We start from the raw sequence: 22,955 nt of genomic DNA, 5'->3' as shown, positions 1-22,955 counted from the left end.
TTTACCGTTTATTCTAGCTCTTTGGCCATCCTTAGGACAGTCGTGCTCACTATGTGCGTGTCGGAGTGTTCCGCTAGCTTGTTTTCCAGGTACTGGAGGCTAGGGTTCGCCCTTTCTTTTGTGTTGTGCTGATTGTGCTACTATTTCATCATTTTAATATGCTTTGTGTGTTGATGCGAACCTGTGTATGGTAGTATTGAGCCATTTGTGACCTGTTGAGTGTTTGTGCACGAGAGAATAGTGGTGAGCACGTGTTTTCTCGCCTAAATGAGCAAGTCTCGCCTAGGCGAGATCAATAAAGGCTCACCCAAGCTACTTCACGCGAGTGGTTGCTCAGGCGACCCACGTTGCTCTTGAGCGAGTGAGCATCTCGCCCAACCGAGAGGGGTCTCGCCTAAGCGAGATCCCGCGTGAGGCTACTGTTCCCCTTTTCGAGCCCTCACCTAGGCGAAGGGGGCTCGCTTGACCGAGAGCCTCTCGCTTGAGCGAGACCCTTCAGCCTAAGTGAGGAGCTGGGCGAGGCAGTGTGATGTGTGATTGTTTCCTTGAATCTTGAATGGTTAATCCTTGCTTTAATTTGAGTATTGTGTTAAATGCATGAGACAAATAAATATGCATGAGTGATGTGATTCATGAATTGTGAATAATGTGTTTGACATGAACTTAGCATGTGATCTTAATGAGGAGGTTGGTATTAAAGTGGCATGGTAACGAGATGAGTTGGAATGGTATATTCATGGATGGAGTATGATGAATTGGTATGAATTGATCTGGAACGTAAAAAGGATTGGTTATATAGATTGATGTCGTGTGTGTGTGTGTGTATATATATATATATATATATATATATATATATATGCATGATAGGTCTTTCTTGATTGAACGAACATGATTGGTTGATGGTCAGTGCATAAATCCTTGAGATCTCTAGGTGGGATCTAAGGGTCGTGCTTTAGTGGTCGGGATGTAATTCCATGGCCCCTGTTAGTGGGTGTCCATGGTGGTGCCCCATCTATATCGTCTGGTAAGTATTCAAGGTAAGGTTGCATCCTGACACTCTAAGGAGTCAGTTAGTGTCACTTAGAGCGGACGGACTCTTGTGGTGAGAGTAGCCGGAGGCCTAAAACTCTTTAAGGGCTAACCTTGTGTGTGAGGGATTGATTCATTGTAACACTTGAAACACATAGCTCGGGGGTGAGCAGAGGTATCAACCACAAGTGCAAGCATCCGCTGAATCCGACCAGACTATATGTATCCAGATGAGTCGAGTCAGGGTCTAGTGTATTGCTTGAGAAAGTCATAACATGTGGGGTGATTTATAAATACTGCTTGAATTGGATGATAGTATGTGACTGCATGATAATTGATTTCTACTCTAGCTTACCCTACTATTGGTGTTGTATGTTCTGTGGTGTGGTATTTTCTTTAATCTGAGGAACCCATGGCCTGCATTAGAAGTGGATAGTTTCAGGGTTCTTTCTTTTTTACGGTGCAGCCATGCGTTTCGTTTTGGGGTTAGTCTCCCTTTAACACATAGAAGGTCTTCTCTTCTTTTCCTGGTGCTATAGTTGGGTTTTTTGAAGTTTTCAGTGCAAGCAAATAGGCGCAACCCTTGTATCATTTCTCTAAACTTGGAGCCTGGTTCGTGGTAGTTTCACAATGAGTGCGAGGAAATCGTGGTTGTTCCATGTTGGTGCAGGTGGTTGCGGGACTTTTTATGTTGTGGGTTTTGGGTTGGATATGTGGTATGGGTGCTACCATTTGGGTTCCAATTCGTGTGAGTTATAGCGTGTGTAGTGGATGGATAGTGTAGTACTTTTCACGATTGGTTCTAGGATTGTTTTCTTTTGGAAGTGGTTAGTTCGGAGTTTTCTTACGTTCATGGATCAGGTGAGAGGCTTTGAGTAAAGACAAATGGGTGCTATCAAAGGATAGAAGGGTTCTTCATTTTATGGTTTTGACTTTTCTTTACGTTCCTAAAACTCATTTGTTTGAGGGTGCAGTGCATGCGTTTCTGTGGTGGTTTATTATTGGAGGTTGCGTTTCTTTTTCTTGATGCATGGGGTGGTCCATGAATAGTTTTCCTCGACTTAATATATTACGTGTGTTGGTACAACTTCCTTGGTTCTCATTAGTTTTTTATACAGAATTGATTAATTGACAAACAAAGTTTGATAAAGCTGAGGTGGCTTTATGTATCACATGTTTTCATTTTTTTAATTTTGATAAAATTTACCACGCTGGCTTCGAAGGAAAGAAACTCTAGTTTTGAAGAATTTTTCTTTCATACTTTTCTCCTTTCTCACACTCTCCTTTCTGTATCTTTGTCATGCGTTCCCCTTCCTTTTTTCGTGCACCACTACATGTTAGTGCCATTACTCTTGCTTTGTTTTCAAATTTTTGGGTTTACTATTTTTCTTTTTGCACCCTCCAAATTCACAACACACGTCTCTATTGTTTACTACAAGCGCTAGGCAACCCTACTCTTTGCACCCTATAGAAAATGTGCAGCAGAATGGTTAGTGTTTGGACAAAAACCAAGAGAGGCTGAATTGGACACAAGTATTTATACTGGTTCAGCTCAAAAGATCCTACGTCCAGTTGTTAATCACTTTATACAGAGAGATTAACTCAATCACTAATAATAACAGATTACAATCAGATAATCAAGATAATAGGGAAAAGAAAACACCTATCTTGAAGACACAAGAGATGAAAGTAACTTTCTTTGAATCACACAGAGACCTTGACCTAGCTTTCCTAGCAACAACAACAACACTCAATCTCTTTGAAACCCTTTTAGGAAAAGTTATCGCTCTACTCACACTAGGCTTTTGAAAGCACTATTAAGAACACCTAGAGAACTTCTTTGCAAACACAACACTAAGACTTTGGCTCTCAAAAAGGTAATTTCGAAGTAGAATTGCAGTTCTTTAAATAGTGATTTCAAAAAATTAGGTTAAAAACTGAACAAACATGTTCTAACTACAAAGGATAATCGATTATCACTTATGATATTTGATTATTCCAGTAGGTTTTATGAAAACAAAATTTGAACATAATCGATTATCACTACGGATTTTCCAAAAGTGAGGGAACCCAAAGAGATGAAGTTTATGTTGCTGATTCTAAGTTAATTAAAAATACTTTACAAAAGTAATTAACTTATTTTACAATCTCCCCCTTTTTATGATGATTCCTATAGTTGAGAGTCTTACAAAGAGAATGGTTAAAATAAGTTAATGTTTTCTTTAAACTTTTCTCCCCTTTTTTTGTCATTAGAGAAAAGGCTAAAACTCCCATTATATCAGATAATCATCATACCACAAGAAGAAAAAGATGTGCTTAATCATTCATAATTATATTTAAAAGGGAAAGTACAAATAGTGGTAAATCATAAAATAAGAAATAGAAATCCTCCCCCTAAAATTTTGCACTCATGTCATCATCTTCTTTTGCATGAGTGAATTCCTCATCAAACCTATTTTCTAGATTTGAAATTCTAGTATCTATCCCCCTAATTAGTCCAAAAACTTCTTCGTGACGCGAGTTAGAAAGAAGAAATAATTCTTCTAGCCTTTTATTCATGCTCAATATGTTGTCTTCTAAGAAAAAATGATCCAGCACCACTAGAAGATCCAACATTTTGTGAAGTAGAGGCTATAAGATCAGAAGGAGGAGTTCTTCATTTTCAGCTTCATAATTTGGCTTATCATCTCTATGGACATATACATCACCAAGAGGAATAAGTTTTAACTACTTGAGAGAGTTGTCAGCAATTTCATGTGCACGAATTGTACTTTTACAAAGCTCCCCAATTGTGTCGACTCCTTTGTATTCATAAATCCTTAAGATTAGGAGAGAATATGGTAGAGGATATTGTGGATACCTTTTGGCTTTTAGCATAGTATCAAGGATTAAGCTTGACCATTTGATGGGCACACGATTTAAAATCCCATACATTATAAGAAGATCAATGATGAGTCATTATTTTCCCTTATCCCATTCCCCTTTTTGTACCCATCTTGATGCTTGTTTAGTGCTTAATTGTCTCTTGCTAGAGCATTTTCCTCAATTGGGCTTCAATGGGCCATTATTTCGAATTTTGAGTAATTTGACATTAATTGGTCTATTTTTTGTTACCAATTATTTTTAGGTATTTTGTGGAGCAAATTTTTGAGCTTGGACAATAATCTTAAGATGAAGAGAGAGTTTCCATATCATTGCCATGTGAGCACCATGCCAATCAGCTTGTCCACGTCACTTGTCCACCATTTTGAACCTATAGTGGCATTGTTGTAATTCTGAGTGGTAGATTGGCGATTTGTAATTATAAGTTCCTATGGTAATGTGACCACATTTTTGGAGGGTTTCCTTAGAGTGACAATCCCTCTCTTTTTCTCCCTCATTCTCAATTTTTACTTTTTTGAGAGAACACCCATTTGGGGGTTTTCGTTTTCACGCATTTTCCACACGTTTTGGAGTGTTTTTGAGCATTTTGCACACTATTTCAGTCTGTTTTCTTCATATTGGTGATGTATTTTTCTTTACCTTTGCTTTGTAATTCAAATTCCACCGCTTTCTGACTTAGTGTATTGACTACTTGAAGGACATACAATTAAGCTTTGAGGTTCTATTTTGTATTTGTGTTTTGCCTCTTAATTACAGATTGGGTAATGTGTTCTTGGTTGATTTCGTTCATGCTTAATGAATTAGGTTGGCTGCCATAGATGAATAGACGTTTGTATTTCTTAATTGCGTATTGAAACACGCTTTCAATCCTCGCTTAGTAGGTTTGAACGAGTGGATTGGGTATGACTAGAACCCTAATTACGTGACCCATTATGAGTGAAATTGCATTCAAATTCAAGGAAGTCAATACTGTTTTTAATCTGCTTTATTAACATTTACAAAACTATTTAATTTATTATCATAATTCTGGAATCTGCCACCCCCCCTTTGTGTTGAATTGCATCTGAAAATATCTTTCAATGAAAGGTTTGGTCACCGAGAGACGACCTTGGTTGAACTATTGAGTACTACATTTACATGTTTTATTTGGTTGGGTACGACCTTGATCAATCAGCCTCTAAGCATATGGCATGATTTGTTCCTCTAGGACACATAATCCAGACAATTAAATAGGGGATGAGTCTTTCATCCATTTTGAGACCCATTGTTGATAATTGTCTTCCAACATCCTGTGCAAGGTTGCATAAGAAGGATTAGTAAGTCAAAATTTGATTAAAGCCATTAATACCATTTAGGATAGACTCAACATCATCATTTATGGGAAATTTTGCCACATTTTCCCAAATATAATTATCAATGATAATGCTAACACCTTTGACCTTTGTGTAAACAACTTCATCTCTGATTTTGAGATTGTAGTAGAATACTCTCATAAGATCAAGATAGTATGATCCCTGTATTTCTACAAAATGCTTGATGCCTTGGAAATTGAAAAGAGAGGGAAATTCAAAACCTGCAGTTGTGAACCTGCGAGTACTAATGTAGTTGGGAGAGATGATGGCCTTAGGTTTCCAGATTTGGATAAATTCATCTCTCCTTTCTTCATCGAAAATCCAACCTTCAATGGAAGAAGTTCGTGGAGAAGGCTGAGTTGAACGTGGAGTAGTACGTCGACGAGTGGGAATTTTTCTGCGGGTTGATTTTGCCATTGTGAATAACACAGAAATTTGAGAGTGAGAGAGAGAGCTGTGCGAAACTTTAGGGTTCAAAAGGGGGCAAATTGAGAGATGTCGATTTTTCTGGGTGAATAGTTGAAATTGGCGGCGAGAATTTATAGGAAGATGTTTGCCAGCGAATATATTGAAGAAATCGAGGCAAATCTAGCCGTTACAACGACTAGTTTTTGAAATTTTTTTGCCCAACGTTGCGCGATAATTGATTATCCTTGGTGATAATCGATTATTATTTCAAGGTTTGAATCCTAAAAAGAATTGGATGAGCAAATAATTGATTATTGTAAGTTATAATCAGTCATTACAAAACAAATTTTAGTAATTTGGATAGGGGTCTTGATAATCGATTATTCTCTCTGATAATCGATTATCCTTAAGAATTTGAACTTTATTCAGAGAATGGATAATCGATTATCCTTAATGATAATCGATTATTGAGCGATGCTTTACCAAAATTTGGAAAACTTTAAGTTGTTGCACTTTCAAGATATTTCTAGTATTTCCAAATCTCTCCTAAGTTCATAAAATCCATCTTCAGCTAAAGGTTTTGTAAAAATTTCAACTAATTGATGCTTGGTGTTTACATATTCTATAACACAATTTCCTTTACTTATGTTATCCCTTAAAAAATGATGTCTAATTTCTATGTGCTTTGTTCTATAGTCCATTATGGGATTTTTGGTTAAGTTTATGGCACTTGTATTATCACACTTTAGAGGTATATGATTTTGATAAATATTATAATCCTCTAATTGTTGTTTCATCCATAGGATCTGAGCACAACAATTGCCAACAACAATGTATTCAGCCTTAGTAGTTGAGAAAGCCACATATGTTGAGTCTAGAAGCTTTGGAGTTAGATATTCGATCGTCAGACCCTTCTGTAACTCACGAGGAAGACTGTTTTCTTTCTTCGTTTCTGAACAAAAAAACCTACAGTCATCAAACTTCCTTTTAAGCAAACTAAAGGAAATGTCTCCACCAAATCCAAACGTCCTAACCATTTAGATTAAAATGCTCCAGAATATCAGTCTATACACATAGATAAGACATACAATAATTCCTTTTGCCACCATCTCTTCATATTCCCATTAATATTTTATTTGGAATTTAATGATATTAATTTAAACCAAAAAATTACATTTGTGATACAATTTAAATTATCTAGTAATAAGTTCAATCAACAATTAAAATCTTAATGACATTATATATCAAATTTAATAATAATGACATTAAATTAAAATTTAGCAGTAACTAATAAACTTGTAAACCAATAACATTACAAATATAACCAAAATTAAATATAATATATCAAACTAATTAATTTTACGTTATTATATCAAAATTATATTTACTTAATAAATGTAATAATTACATATACTCAAATTACCAAATCAATCCTTTAAAATCATTTAAATCGAAATAATTGATTTATATACATAACATTAAATAACAATATATATTACAAAAAAATAAAAATACATATTACAGATATAATTAAATCCTACCTTATCACCAATTCATCATGAAATATACTAAAAAAACATAACATAAAATAATAATTAATTCAACCTAATTATATCAATAATATATCTCTTAAATCAATTTAATCGGTATATATAATTAAATTAACTATTGAAGTCTTGAAAATATTTTTTTTCTAATAATTTATTTATACATAAAAATATAAAAATCTTTTTTTTTCAAAATAACCAAATTTTAAAAACAAAAAACACGACCCGTGCATATGCACGGGTCTCCTACTAGTTAGATCTTAAAACTAAACAAAAAAAAGAAAAAACTAAAAAAAAAGTGAAAATTCAATTTGTGAACTACGTTACCTCGAAATATGTTGTGCAATGTGTTACTTGAGTAATGTTATTAATTTATAGAGGTATTAAATTAATATTAAATATTTAATTTTAAAAACATAAATAAATGAGTTGAAATTTCAATAGATTATTTTTTTTCCGATTTCATATTAATTGATTACAATATTCTTTTTTAGGAAATATGTTTAGGTTTAACTCAATCATACTAAATTAAAATCTCAGCAGTTGTTTTTTTATGTTAAAAATGAACTATTTTGAATATATAAGTAACTAAAATATTTTTATATTTAATGAATGATATTAAGAATCTCTTATCGTTAATCTTTCCGATGAGTCTCATCCAATTCTTAGTTTCCTATCACTTAGCATGAACCTCATGATGTGTTTATTTCTCCCACAATTTCTAATTCATTCAATATGTCAATTCTTCCACTATTTATAATCCATCCACTCAATTAATTCCTCTGGTCCCTGGTGTTTCTTCATCTTATAAACCTACTCATCTATTGCAAACACATTCAAAGTCAAGTATTGTCAAACCACGTCGTTTTCCTACCTTCTCATTATTGCAGAACCAAACATTATCTAACAAGCTTTAATTTCTCCTCATTGATGCCAAGCAATGCAACATGGATATGATGCTTTAATGGCTAATCATGCATGGCCCCTCATTATTCTTCCTCTTGCGTGGACTACAATAGGTTGTAAGTGGGTCTTTCGTATTAAAGAAAATATGAATGACACAACTAATAAGTACAAAGCTCATTTAGTGGCAAATGGGTTTCATCAGAAATTTGGGTGTGATTATCTTGAGACCTTTTCTCCAATTGTCAAGTCGGTTAATATTTGGCTTTTCTCACCTTAGTTCTTACTAACAACTTGTCCATTCAACAGATTGATGTAAACAATGTTTTCATAAATGGAATTCTCCATGAAGATGTATACATGGCTTAACCTCCTGGCTTTGAATATGTAGATTGTACTATGGTTTATAAACTTCACAGGTTTATATATGGATTAAAACATGCCTCATGAGCATGGTATGAAAGACTCACTTCTACTTTGATTGGTTTTGGGTTTGTTCACAACAAATGTGATCCATCCGATATTGATGACAAAAGATCCAGTTTTGGTGCTTGTATATTCTTTGGCAATAATCTTGTTTCTTGGTGGTCTAAAAAACAAACTTTGGTTGCATGGTCAAGACAAAAAGTCAAAATATTGTAGTCTTATTGTCACTGGTCAAAAATCTTGTGGTTGTAGTCTCTTCTTAAAGAGCTAAACATGAATTATGCTACACTTATCCTCTATTGTGGTAATCAAAGCACTACTATTTTAAGTCAAACCTTGTTTTACACTCCCAGACCAAACATCTTCTATGTGCGGGAAAAATTCCTTGACCGATCATTAAATATCACTCACATTCCTACAAGTGATCAAGTAACAGATATTTTCACTAAACCCTTTTCTCAAATCTGGTTGTGTCACTTGTGTTACAAACTCAATGTTCTTGATTATTTTCATGAACCTTGAGTTGAGGGGGACTTTGAACGTGTCTAGTGACAATATATATTTCTGTTTTGATATTTTATTATGTTTTGCATTCTATTATTTTGTTACGTAAACTCTGCTATTTCTCTTATGTATTTTCTCTCTCTTCCTTCTTTATATATATATATATATATATATATATATATATATATATATATATATAATATTATGTACTCGTATATATGTAATAATGAAAAATAATAATATTTTCACCTCTTCAATTCTATGTTTTCTTTCTTTGTACAATTTATTTCCCCTTTACATTGAAGATCATATTTCATGAATTGTAAACCAAAATTTCTTTTCCATTTTGCCTCTTTATCTATGCTATTTTGATTCTTATTAAGAGAGAATTAACTTAGAAGTATCCTACATTCATTTTTGATACATAAATATTTTTCTACTTGAATTGAAGTTGCTCTCATGACATCAATGTTGAATTAAGCTCATTATGTTATCGGTTAATTTACGGATTCCTTAAACATATAATATATTCAATAAGAAGAATAAAAATGAATAAACATAAACAAGACTAAGATTGAAATAATATATTATATAATTAATCTTAAATAAAAATAATGCTAAATAATAGACTAAAACTATTTCCATCAAGTTAAAATTAGACTAAAATTAAGTTAAGATTGAGTGCCAACGTGACTCAAATTTTCGAGTTTAATTACACATGAGAATTTTGTGTGAGTTTAGTTTTGTTGGCAAAAATACATCAATTAAGAACATTATCATCCTTACCTTACTAACACAGAAATAAGATAAAAATAAGGATACACACAAATATAACAAGGAAACCCCAAAATCGGAGAAAAACCACAACCGTTCTCTAATGACAACTAAAGAATAACACTATATGAAAATTTATACAACACATAGACTACCTTCCCATCCCTTTGTCCCCAAGTACACTCACACTCTTCAAAGCAAGAATTTAACCAAACCTCACAACACTCTACTACAAGAGTATAAGAAAAGTAAAATACAAGCTTAAAGTGTCTTTGACTGGAACAAGGAACATCATAGACTTAGAACCCATTATATAGTCACTAACGCCCACTCCCCAACTTATACTAGTCAATATAGAACTTTTTAAGACGTATTTGCCCAACATTCTCCATCCTGATTAAAATAAATACATCTTCGTTGCCGATACCAACAATCATACTCCACCATAAAGAGCATACTTACTTGGAATTAAACTATCCAAAGAATTTTCACTTGTAATTATACCATCCAAAGAATTTTCACTTGGAATTAAACCATCCCTGACCAACCAGGAGCTGCCATGTCATGTCCTTCTTCCTCAAGGAGATATGTAACATGTAACATCCCATCCGGATATTAGGATTTTAAATTAAATAAAATAGAAATAATACGTCAGCGTCATTTATTAAATCTCATTTCCCAAAACGCGGGAAAATTTAAAAACTTCATTACATAGTCAAATAAACTAAATCCAAATCATAAACTTGATTAAATCATAAGTATCGCAAAGTGTTTACAAAATTATTCCAAATCATAAAACAATAAAACTCTTAGAAAACTCTTTATCCCAGTCTAGCCCCGCTCCGGTTCTATGCCTCACCAGATCCACCTGCAACATAATCTGCTCCCGTGTACCGCGTATACGATCATTGCCAAACAGAAGCAGATAGGGTGAGCTAACGAAATAAACATATATATATATCTATGGCACAAATATACAATCATACAATCACACCAAAGGAAATCCATCCTTTGATATTCCATCACATGGCCACCACCATGTTAATCGTGTTCTACGTCTTCTAATGAGTACCCCAAGGTGTCTTGGTGCCATACCTATCGGCCACAACCGATAGAACACGTGCGGGAAACCATTGCTACGGATCATACACCGTAACGCCAGGTGGAGTTCCTAAATACGAACATAGTTCGTAACGTCCCAAGACTACCAACTCGTCAGCTAACTACTGTGGAGGGCAATCTATCTAGACCCATCCGTATTGGCCACAACCAGCACACCCACACCAGCAACACTCGCCAACCCAAGCTCAACTCAAGGGTACTTCGTGTTCATCCGCCATTCCGAGCTCAACTCGAGGGATGTCATTCCGAGCTCAACTCGAGGAATGTCACGTGCTTAACCCCTACCCGAGAAGGGATACGTTCTGAGCTCAACTCAAGGAACACCAGCAAGCCGACCTTTAAAATATCCTAGAAGCCTTATAGATCACGCACATCATAACAAGTATAACACCAATCTGCTACAGCAAAATCGCCTGGTGGGGGACACGTACCGCCAAGCGTTGCCACTTCCAGATCGCCTGGCAGGGGACACGTACCGCCAAGCGCCTTAATCTTCACTACCACTGCAACTATCGCCTGGCAGGACTTCTTATGCCGCCAGGCGCCGCGTGCCTTAGTATTTACTAAACTACAGACTCCGCCTGGCGCACCTCTCCTTACCGCCAGGCGCCACCGTGATCTTGAACCCCCTGTTTCTACGTTGTCGCTTGGCGGGTCGATCACCACCGTTAGGCGCTACACCAGTACTTGCACAATACTGGTTTTAGTTTAGGTTCAAGCACACTTCACACAGGTTGCTCTCATTTGCTCTCATTCTAGAGTACCCCTAATGAAAGGCATTGCCATCTATAATGTTCCAGGCCTTATAGCACCTCACATGTGCATTCATCCCGTAGTCATATAGACAATCCCAAGCGTGCTCAAACAAAATATAAGCAGGAGCATTCTAACAATTTTAAGCACATGATCTTATGCACCAATGCAATTTAATATTGACACCCATGCCTTCACCAAACCAATTCTCTACATGTGACTAACCCAAAGGAACATTCAAATTGATAGAGATATACCACATAACCCAATCGTGCTTCATTAGAAGTTACTAGAACTTATCAAGAGGTTATTCATGCATTTTAACGACTCCAAAATCAGCAATATTGAGTAACGTATATCTCTAGCAATTGACCTCGAAATCCAATCTCCACCGTTCAAAGTGAAGAACCACATGTTATGGACCACCTGTCAAAATTTCACCTAAATCGGACGGTTAACGTAAAGTACGAAAAACAGCGTTTTTCGTGAACAAAACACCACGTGCATCGCCTGGTATGGCGCCTGGCGGCTAAAGGGGTGCCGCCAGGCGGTTCCTGCACCTGCGAACCTTACCCCCTTCACAACAACTCTAATTTCCCTCAATTTCTAAGTCCATAGGATATGAACCCAGTTATTGGGACTCCAGTTCATTCCTAACACTTCCCATTCACGTATTCATTCACATTTCCCCTTAGATTGCTACCACTATAGAAACTCCCAATTATGAAACCCTAAAATGTGAGTATGTCTCATTCCCCCAATTTTTATTCTTATCACACCCCAAATTTCACAAGTTTTCAATTCGATTTGGTTAATTAATAATCTTATTACACTTCCTACTAGTCCAAATCTGCCCAAAATCCAGAAAAAAACATCAAAACCAAGCCTCATGGCTCGCGTCGCCTGGCGGTTCAATCAATACCGCCAGGCCCTTCATAAAAACAAAAACCCAGAATTGGGTTGAATTCTGGCGGTCTCGTTCGTGCCGCTAGGCGGTTTCCCTTCGCAACCCAGAAATGCAGTTGAAATGGTATGAGTCGCCTGGCGAAAATTCATCACCCACCAGGCGGTTTCTGGAAAAATTCTAGAAACACGATTCTCAAGCAATGCAAGGGATAAATCATACATAATGAGTTATAAATCATGCAATTATTCATAGAACTACAATTAAACGCAGTATAACTCCCCTAACCTGATTCCTTTGGCTTAAATTTTGGAATTGTTGTGAATTCTCTCTTGATCCTCAATGATCTCCCTTTGGCTTTCTCTCCCAATTCAGCTTCAAAGCTTCACTCCAACCTTACTACTCTCAAAATTCGTGTTTTGTTTTCTGAGTACACTCACAACTTGCCAAAACCCTTCTTCTTACCTCACATTGGCCTTTTAAAGGTGCCTTAAAGCTAGATAACAACCAAAAACGAATTTAAGGTTTAATGGCAATGTTTATTATCATTCATTGATTCTTTATGGTCCGTTTTTCAGCCTCCCTTGGCTGCCCATGCATCTAGGGTTTCCCTTAACCCTTCAAATTCAAGCCAAAACCCAAAATAGCAAAAATAAAAATAAAGTTTAATTTGGGTTCTCCAAGGGTTCAACCCATAACCATACAAATACCAAATCAATGTTCAACCATTTAACCAATTCATGTTTTGTGATGACTAATATAATTAAATGATTATATCATTTCATATTCATGCTCAACATATATTTAAAAATGAAAACAAATAAGTAACACACAATTGGCATACATAGGACTTGAACTCAAGTCCTTTCACACAATTAAAGTACTCTAAACCACTTGAGCTAATACTTTTCCATATCATAGCAATCCGCATTAAATGCCTTAAAGGCTCATACTACCCGCATTTATTAAATAATTATTTAATTAATTATTTAAATTTCTCGGGTCTTACATAGCAAAACCAACATTCTTCACAACACCACCACCATGGGAATAACACCGGACCCTGCCCTAGCAGCCTTTGCTAGAGAACCAGCCTTCACTGCACTGTCATAACACCAAGATGCAACAATCGCCAACCACGTACCACTGTCGCACAAGCCACGAAATGTTGTCACTATATGGACTTCTATCGCACCATGCATGAGCCACTACACCACTCGTTAGACCAGATCGTGCTTCACGACAATAGTAACCACTAGACCTCCAAGTGCACTCCATGTAAGCTCGGATATGTAAGCTACACCACACGAACAATACCTATAACCGGTAGAGCACTTCCTCTACGCACATGCCGTAAACCGCGACTCACACATATCAGATCTCCATCGTGCATCACTCATTAAGCCACACAAGCACCACCAACGAAAAATACCCAGAACGACACAGAGAAAACTAAGTGGACACCCAAGTCCACAGACCTAAGGGTTGACCGCTCTGTTACCATAAATGTAACATCCCAAAAACTGAATAACCTCAATTGATAAAACATCACATACATGAATATTCAAAGGGTACGAGGTTTAGGGTATAAAGTATACAATACGTCAAATATACCCGGATTACAAGAAAAGGGCCCCATGGCCCAACTAGAAATGTACTGAAAAGAACACAATTAAAGATAGTAGGTCTTGTTCAGATAAGAAAACATAAATAATAAAATCCTCCAGTAAAGGGCCCTACAGTGGGCCCAACACCTGTCCAATCCATCAAGCTGCAACATTTCTATTACCATCACCACTGCTAGGGGTTTTCACATCTGCTCACATCAACAAGGTTGATGATCATTGCAAAGGAAGAGACCACACATAACACACAAGCAAGTGAAAGGGTAAGCTAGCGAAGAAGTCATTATATCAGACACTCAACATACCATTCCACATTCAAACACACATAGCAGACACCCACATATGCAGTACCCATTCATATAAAACCCTAAGATTTAGCAATCCGGATACGTAACTGAGGCACCACCACATGGTAATGAAATTATGTCCTAGCAATGAGGCGTCACCGCGAGGCCTTCACGAAATTATACCCTTACAGGAGGCACCACCACGTGACCTTCGTGGAATTACGCCCTGACCCCGAGGCACCACCACGACCCCTCGTGGAATTACGTCCTTTTGTCGAGGCACCACCAGGGACTCCCCTTAAGAGGGTCCATGGAATTACGTCCAATCGATGAGACGCCACTAAGATCTCTCACTACAAGAGTCATGGAATTATGCCCTACCCATACTTTAAACATGTTCCACCCACCAATCAAGAATTTCCCATAACACAAATATCATGTACAATTAACAATTCATACAATTCATGCTTTCCAATTCATACCCAATCATATAACATGCCATTTCCATTTCAAATGTACATATTAATCATGCTATCATCACACAACCCTTCCAGTAAGGCATTTGAGTCAGATAAACAAGCCACATATCGGTGAACCACTCAATAACAACATCAAAACCTGCCCGCTGTCTCGCTCAAGCCAACAGGGCTCGCTCAGGCGAGAGGGACCCTCTCGCTCAAGCGAGTCCCATCTCGCCTAGGCGAGGGCACAAGGAGGGAACAGGGAACCCTACGAGGTCTCGCTCAGGCGAGTCCCTTCTCACCTAGGCGAGAGCACTCCTCGCTCAAAAAGAACGCGCGTCGCCTAGGCGACAAATCACGTAACATAAACCTGGGCGAGCCTCTGATAATCTCGCCTAGGCGAGACTACCTCGCTTGGGCAAAAAAACCAGTACTCGCCACTGTTTTCTCATACAGCAGCCAAGACCACGAACCAAATCATGCTTTAACTCGATCCAAAACGGACACAACACCAACCAATCCATACAGACACGAAAAGATGTCCAAAACAGCGGAAAAACACAAATAACAGAAGGTCCTAGCTTCCCTTACCTGGAAAACAAGCTAGCGGGACTCTCCGATACGAACACAGTGAACACGGCGGTCCTAAGGATGGCTAAAGAGGTGAATAAGGAGTTGGGTTTGAGTTGGCTCGAAGAAGGTTCAGAGTAAACCCTAGCGGAGCGTTCTGTACGAGAGGCGCAAAGGTGATGACTGATTCTTCTGCAAGAGTGAAAAGTGCAGATTAGGGCAACTAGGAATGGTTTTTAACCTTTGGGCCAACCCTCAGGCCCAACAGACGCAAGGCAACCCTTAAAATGCTAGGGCAGGAAAAATTGGGCTTTACAACAACTTCAACAAATAAGAATGATTCTCCAACAATAAGGAATTAATTTTTCCTGATGTGGAATATGGATCTAAGCTGCAACCACAAAGCATACTAAGAAAAAATTCTACCAAACCATAGCCATGATACCACTTGTTGGGAAAAATGCATTATCAATTAAGAATATTACTGTATTTATCCATGAGAATCACTTTACTAATAGAGAAATAAGATAAAAAAAATATTATACACAAATATAACATGGAAACCTAAAATCGGAGAAAAAACACAACCATTGTCTAATGACAACTAGAGAATAACACTATGTGAAAATTTGTACAACACATAGACTACTCTCTTATGCCTTTTGATTCCAAGTACACACACACACTCTCCAAAACAAGAATTTAACAAAACCTCACAACATTTTACTACAAGAGTATAAGAAAAGTCAAATACAAACTTAAAATGTCTTTAACTAAGACAAAGAACATCATGGACTTAAAGCCCATTGTATAACCACTAACACCCACTACCTAATTTATATTAGGCGATGTGAGACTTCTCAAGACCAAGACATATTATTTTCATCGGTCTAACAAGTTCTATATACGAAATTTGTAAAATATAAGATAATAAAATAAAAAAAAAACATATTGTATTTGAAAAATTGAAATAGTAGCACAAAGACTTGTTAAATAAATGTGCATTGATAGTGATTTAGTAATTTTTAAAGTTAAAAATTAAACAAAATTATAATATAAAATTAAAACAAAGATTTGGAACTAAGGTTATATATAATGAAAAATTAAACTATTAAAATTATGACAAAAATATTTAATAACCAAAATTACGGATTTTTTTATAATATACCAAACAAAATAAAATAACAAAAATTCTCATCCGTTAAGTTTACCTTTATCAAAGCCAGTGGATGCGATTAACTTTCCCATCGTGGGGAGATATGATTAAAGCTTCGATCACCATTATAATTCATATATTTTCCTTAATTTGCAATCGTTATTTCAGATTTTTTTTCTCCCCTACAAGTTCACTAAATTCAAATACCTTTTTATAAATAATTTTTCAATTCACAATTCAATTTAAGCACTTGTAAAGAGTGAATGGGATAAGTCACAACAAGTTGAGTCAGAAATAAGTTAACTCAATTCTTATTTTTTGATAAATTAAAAATTTTGTAACTTGATTTAACCCAACAATTAAATGGATTGACTTACTTAAAAAATATTTTTTAATTTATTTTATATATTTATTATATTATAATTAAAATAAATTTAATTTTTTAGATTAAATATATTTATAATTCTAAATTTAAATGTAAAATTAAAATTTCTCTATAGTTGGTGAGTTCGATTCGAATTTGCGATAAGTTTGATTGATTTAGGATTGTGAATACATTCTAACCTCTATTTACAACAACCTTTCAATAAATTTACATAATTACACAATTAATATTTTATGACAATAGTTAAATGAAAATCAATTCATAATTAATTTTCTATGATAATAGTTAATTGAAAAACTAATTCAAATAATTAAGTTTCAAAATCCAATTAAATCAACAATTACATCCTTAGTTGAAAACTACCATATACTTCCACATCTTAAAAAATCTTGAAAAGATAATCTGTGGTGGATATCTAAAACTGGAACCAACTAATCCCTTAGGAAAAAAAAATGTTTGGGGTCATATGGCCCTTAAGAAAAATAATTTTTTAATAGTGTGGATAGAATATAATATATTACAATGGAGTCGGCACTTTGCACTTTCGGGTCTCTTTGCCACAGTGTCTGTCACCTTACCCTTCAGAACAAACACGACAACATCTCAGAACTTCCTCTTACCTTGTATATATAGATACATATGTTATGAGTCTCTGGTGTCCCAGACAAAAATTATTAAAAAAGAGAAAAACTTTTCCAACCCCAACTCAATATTTTGTCCAAATTCATTGTTTCAGCGTCAACCATGAGGCGACACTTATCAAAATTCTTTCACTACCCAATTGGGTTAACCTATCAAATTCCTTTCCGGTGAGACCCCTCTCTCTCTCTCGGTTTATTTAGCTTATTCTTTTGGTGATGTAACTGGTCAATCAAGTTGGTTGTAATGGATTGAAAATTGACGTTTTGGAACACATCTATGAAGTTAACTGAATCGTTCATGCCATGTCAAATTTCGGGTATAAACTTATAATTTCCCTGTTCTATCAGGATCATGGAAAACCCCCTCATTGTACTTCAATTCAGTTTCTTTTTTTATCGAATGCTCACTTCAATGATAAGTTATAGTGATACCCATTTACATGCAGATGAGAACTGTTATTTTATTTCTTGTCCTAAGAGTACTGGTTAGCCCGTGCTAGATTCATGCTTTGTGTGTTAATCTGGGGTGTGGTGGTACTAATATATGTGCAAATTCAGTAATAAACTTGTACTCCTCCTCTGGTTCTACCAACCTAGAAAATGCAAAAATCAATCACTTAGTTGTTCCATTTTAATATAAATTAAGTTTTTACCGTATGCGTACTTGAAGGATTAAATATTGATACCCAGATGATTATTTTTTGTTGTTTAAGAATTTATTAATCTGGGGTTTTGGTGGAGTTTATATGTGTTCAAATTTTGTTTATGAAAATGTGGCTGGCATGTGACACTAATTTTCTTGAAGCAGTTGAAATGTGATGTGAGTTCGTTCTGTGCTGCCAATAGTATTCGTCAAGGTTTGTTCGGTGGACACTTGAATGAATGTGCCACAAGAGCTTTGGCCACTACATCTTATGCTTCGGTGTCTGAAGATCTGCCAAAGGATAATTCCGTCTCTGATATGTTGGTAGATTCATTTGGAAGGCTTCACACATACTTGAGAATATCTGTAATAGAGAGGTGCAATTTAAGGTGTCAGTATTGTATGCCAGCAGAAGGTGTGGAACTCACTCCTAGCCCTCAAATTTTGACAAAAACTGAGATTCTACGATTGGCAAATCTATTTCTAAGCTCCGGGGTAACTAAAATACGTTTGACGGGTGGGGAACCAACTGTTAGAAAGGATATTGAAGACATATGTTTGGAATTATCAAACTTGAAGGGACTGAGAACATTGTCCATGACTACCAATGGTATTGCTTTAACGAGAAAACTTCCAAGGCTGAAAGATTGTGGGCTTACTTCCCTCAACATTAGTGTAGACACTTTGGTACCTGCAAAGTTTGAGTTTATGACCAAACGCAGAGGGCATGAAAAAGTTATGAATTCAATTAATGCTGCCATAGACCTTGGATTTAATCCAGTTAAGGTATTTATTGGTTACATATCATTACTTTTTGCTAGTGTTTCTCATTGATCACCTTCCCATGAGCAGCTACCCTTTTGCTCAAATTCATTAAGTTAATCAAATGAATTTTTCAACAAAGGTGCATAACCTCAGGTAAATTTCATGTCACTGATGGATGAATTTTAAGGTATCTTTGATGTTTCTCTGCATTTCAGGTCAATTGTGTTGTAATGCGAGGATTCAATGATGATGAGATCTGTGATTTTGTTGAGCTGACCCGGGACAAGCCAATTGATATTCGCTTTATAGAGTTCATGCCTTTTGATGGGAATGTTTGGAATGTCAAGAAACTTGTACCCTACTCAGAAATGTTGGATACAGTGGTAAGGTACAATTCAGACTAGAGGCCTAACTTTTATACTACATTTTGTTGTTCTCTTATAGCAGATAGAGACCCTTTATAACCATCATTACCAAACAGATGAAACAATTTCCAAGCTTAAAAAGAGATCAGGATCACCCTACAGATACGGCCAAAAATTTCACAATAGATGGGCATGAAGGTAGAGTTTCGTTTATCACATCAATGACTGAGCATTTCTGTGCTGGTTGCAATAGATTGCGGCTACTTGCTGATGGAAACTTCAAAGTCTGTTTATTTGGTCCTTCGGAGGTAAGTTATATTCAAATCATCAAAGCTCAGTGTACTATGCTTGTCCCCTAAACCTGGTGATGGTAATTGGGCTAAAATCTGTGATGTCACTTCTATTTGAATACTTAATGTTTTTGGTGAATCTGTAACGCTAAACTTGATGATAGTATATGAAGTCTGGATGCTTAGTACGACATGAGTACGTACAACTACAGGAATACGATGATCTTTTTGAAATTTAGGATATGCTATGTTTTGGATTCTTAGCAAAACATTATAGATGCATAATATCGGTGAAGAAAGAGAGAGTGGGGGTAATTTCTCATTAATTCATGATTATGATGATCGCAATTTAATTTAAAAAATTGATATGAATGGAGAAGTATCAGTATTTGACATGGGAACAAACACCTTGATGTTTCCATTTTGAGTATCAGGGCATCGTAGATCATATTAATTGCAGGCCTTCTAAATGTACCGATAAATGAATTGGATAGTTTGGTGATGAGGGTGAAGGACTCGGGATTAAGAAATTGGTATTTAAGGCCTATAAATTTTTTGGCAAGTAAAATCAAGACTTTCTATGCAAACTTTTAGCAGTCTTGTTTTTTAAGGAGTGTGACTGATTTCTTGCAGTTAGCTGTTTCAATGGTTGAGTATGGTTCTGGGAGTTGTTTACTTTTGGATTAGAACTTTGAAACTGTGATGTCTATTGTCAGTTCTGAATTCTTGATATGGTACATACTCGATAATGGGGAAAAGAGAAACTATCTGCCAACTCATAATAGAAAAACATAACTTCAAATATTTGTTTACAAAGATTGAAGTTCCCTGCAGAAAGTGGATTCCTGTAGTGAATCTTGATATTTGTCTGTAAATGGAAGATTTGATACACATTAGGACATGGTCTTTGCGAACATTAAAATATGGCTCTACCTCATACAATATTTTGGATTGAACATGCACTGTCTTGCCCCTTCTTTCCATTGCACATGCTATTTCATTTGATATTCTATTTATTTGATTACTTGTAATTGATTTTTTAGGCGCACTAATATACTTTCATCATTATTTTGAATTCTTAATCATTTCTGAAAATTTTCTTATCAATGAAACTGATAAATATTTTCCCTATTCAAGACATGCCGGTCATTATGGATGTTATCTCTACCATTTATGTTCAAGTTAAAGGTGCTTGATGTATGTATGGATGTTGACATCAGTCGGGACAATAAAACGTGTCATGGCATACATATAGCATCTTTAATGAGAGCTTCATTAAAAGATTTTTGTGATTTTCTTATATGGATCGTGTTTCAGGTTAGTTTAAGAGATCCTTTGAGATGTGGTGCAGAGGATCATGAACTTAGGGAGATAATAGGAGCAGCGGTATGCACTTCTTCTGATTATTATTGCTAAATCTCAATTGTGTTGTAATGATTTATAATGTTTTTATTTCTTTACCAGGATTTATCATCCTTTTAATATAATGATGCTGCTGCAATAGAATTTCACTCACTGCTATTTTAATTTAACATGGTAGTGAACCTTTATTAAAAAAGATATACTTTAGGAATAAGAGGAGCATAGCAAGAAGGGACAACACACCCCACAACCTAACTGAAAAGGAGTTAGTTAGAGATTATGTATATATGGAGAAAAAAGTGGGTGGGGGTGATAGAGTTAGGTGAAGTTTAGCCTCATTTGGCAATCGGTAGACCCTTATAATGTAACTATTCTTATAATGATGCATGGATATGATGCGTGTATCGGATATGGTACGTATCGGATATATCAATACACTTATTTTGAAAACAATAAGGTATGATACGTTATATATGCATATTGAAAAATTTTACAAAAACCTTAAAACATGATAAATATATATTGTTATTGTGTGAATTCAAATTAAAATCAAATATCTTAAAAACTGTCAAAATAAAAAGTTATAAATTATTTTTATCACAAAAAGTATTACAAGTTTATAGATTAGATACTTTATTGATAAATATCGGTAAAGTATCAGATATTGATACATGTCAAACATGAATACATGACACAGATTGAGGTATCAGTGCATCATAACTTATCACCTTCAACCTCTAGACTAACGTGAGCATTTCCATTGAATAATATGTTACTGACTCACTTCTTTCCTATGATTTTCCATCTGTTTGCTCTTGTCCTAGTAAGCTCTTTGATTGCTTTTGAACAACATAGTCAATAGTGGATCATAGACTACTTGAAATTGTGTGTCCAACTTTAGGTAAGCAATATTATGAGTGGTCTTGTACTATCCTATTTCTTAATGTTATCTTTCCTTTGTTCTAGGTGAAGAAGAAGAAAGCTTCACATGTTGGCATGTTTGATATAGCAAAGACTGCAAATAGGCCTATGATACATATTGGTGGATAAGGTCTCTTCTTCTTCCTTTCTTTCATTTTTCCTATAAAGGTTATCCATTCAATTTCTAAAATATTTATTTTACAATTTACTGAGGCACATCATGATTTTTCTCTATTTCAGGTATCACACAGTGATAAAGTTACTTACATAGCAGGCAACCAGAGTAGTCCTAGTGAGAAGTACCCTGAATTGAGTATTATCTGAGATCTTCATTGATACAATCTCACTACATGAAGGGTGATAGATTTTTCAACTATACCTAGCCACATATACTGTTAAATGTTGTTCCTTTGGATAGAACCCATTGTTGTTGTATCGAGTAATAATGCAAATTTGGGCTTAAATTTTCTGATCATGTGTGACTCTTTCTTCATTGGTTTATGACTTTTGGGTCGTGTGTTAATCTTTCTTCACTGGTTGTTTGTTTACCAGTCAACTTTAGTTTCAGCATGGCACTGTATTTATTTGTTTTGTTGTAGACATGACAATGAAATTTTGAAAAGGTTGGTTATGCCCTGTTACATCATTGAATTTGTACTATGTATGTAGTGAGGTTGTTGACCAGGTCTTCATAGTGCTGCTTCTCAGACTTCATACGGCATTCCCAATTTTCTTTCCTTAGTTTATACTCTTACCCGGAAATTGAAGGAACAACTCTAATCTAGATAATACCAAGTTCTACTCTTGGGATCACTTCATGCTCCCTACCATTGCTTTTGTCATTTAGACCCTTTCTAATATCTCAACTTTCTAGGAACG

At 35.6% G+C, this 22,955-nt stretch overlaps 1 protein-coding gene across 1 annotated transcript; it reads left to right on the top strand.

Moving 5' to 3' along the window:
- Window positions 1-18,676: 18,676 nt before the first annotated feature.
- On the top strand, window positions 18,677-22,722 carry LOC146886893 (GTP 3',8-cyclase-like). The gene is made up of 6 exons (XM_085672241.1): window positions 18,677-19,159; window positions 19,354-19,521; window positions 19,620-19,811; window positions 21,111-21,179; window positions 22,122-22,206; window positions 22,317-22,722. Exons 1-5 carry the CDS (start codon window positions 18,692-18,694, stop codon window positions 22,203-22,205), a joined length of 981 nt encoding a protein of 326 aa, XP_085528367.1. The 5' UTR covers window positions 18,677-18,691; the 3' UTR covers window position 22,206; window positions 22,317-22,722.
- The last annotated feature ends 233 nt before the right edge of the window (window positions 22,723-22,955 follow it).

The sequence above is a fragment of the Vigna unguiculata genome, chromosome 4 (genome assembly GCF_037176805.1).
Source record: "Vigna unguiculata cultivar grain cowpea cultivar isolate G323 ecotype 2 chromosome 4, ASM3717680v1, whole genome shotgun sequence".
Taxonomy (NCBI): Eukaryota; Viridiplantae; Streptophyta; class Magnoliopsida; order Fabales; family Fabaceae; genus Vigna; species Vigna unguiculata.
This window is presented reverse-complemented; position numbering and strand designations above follow the sequence as displayed.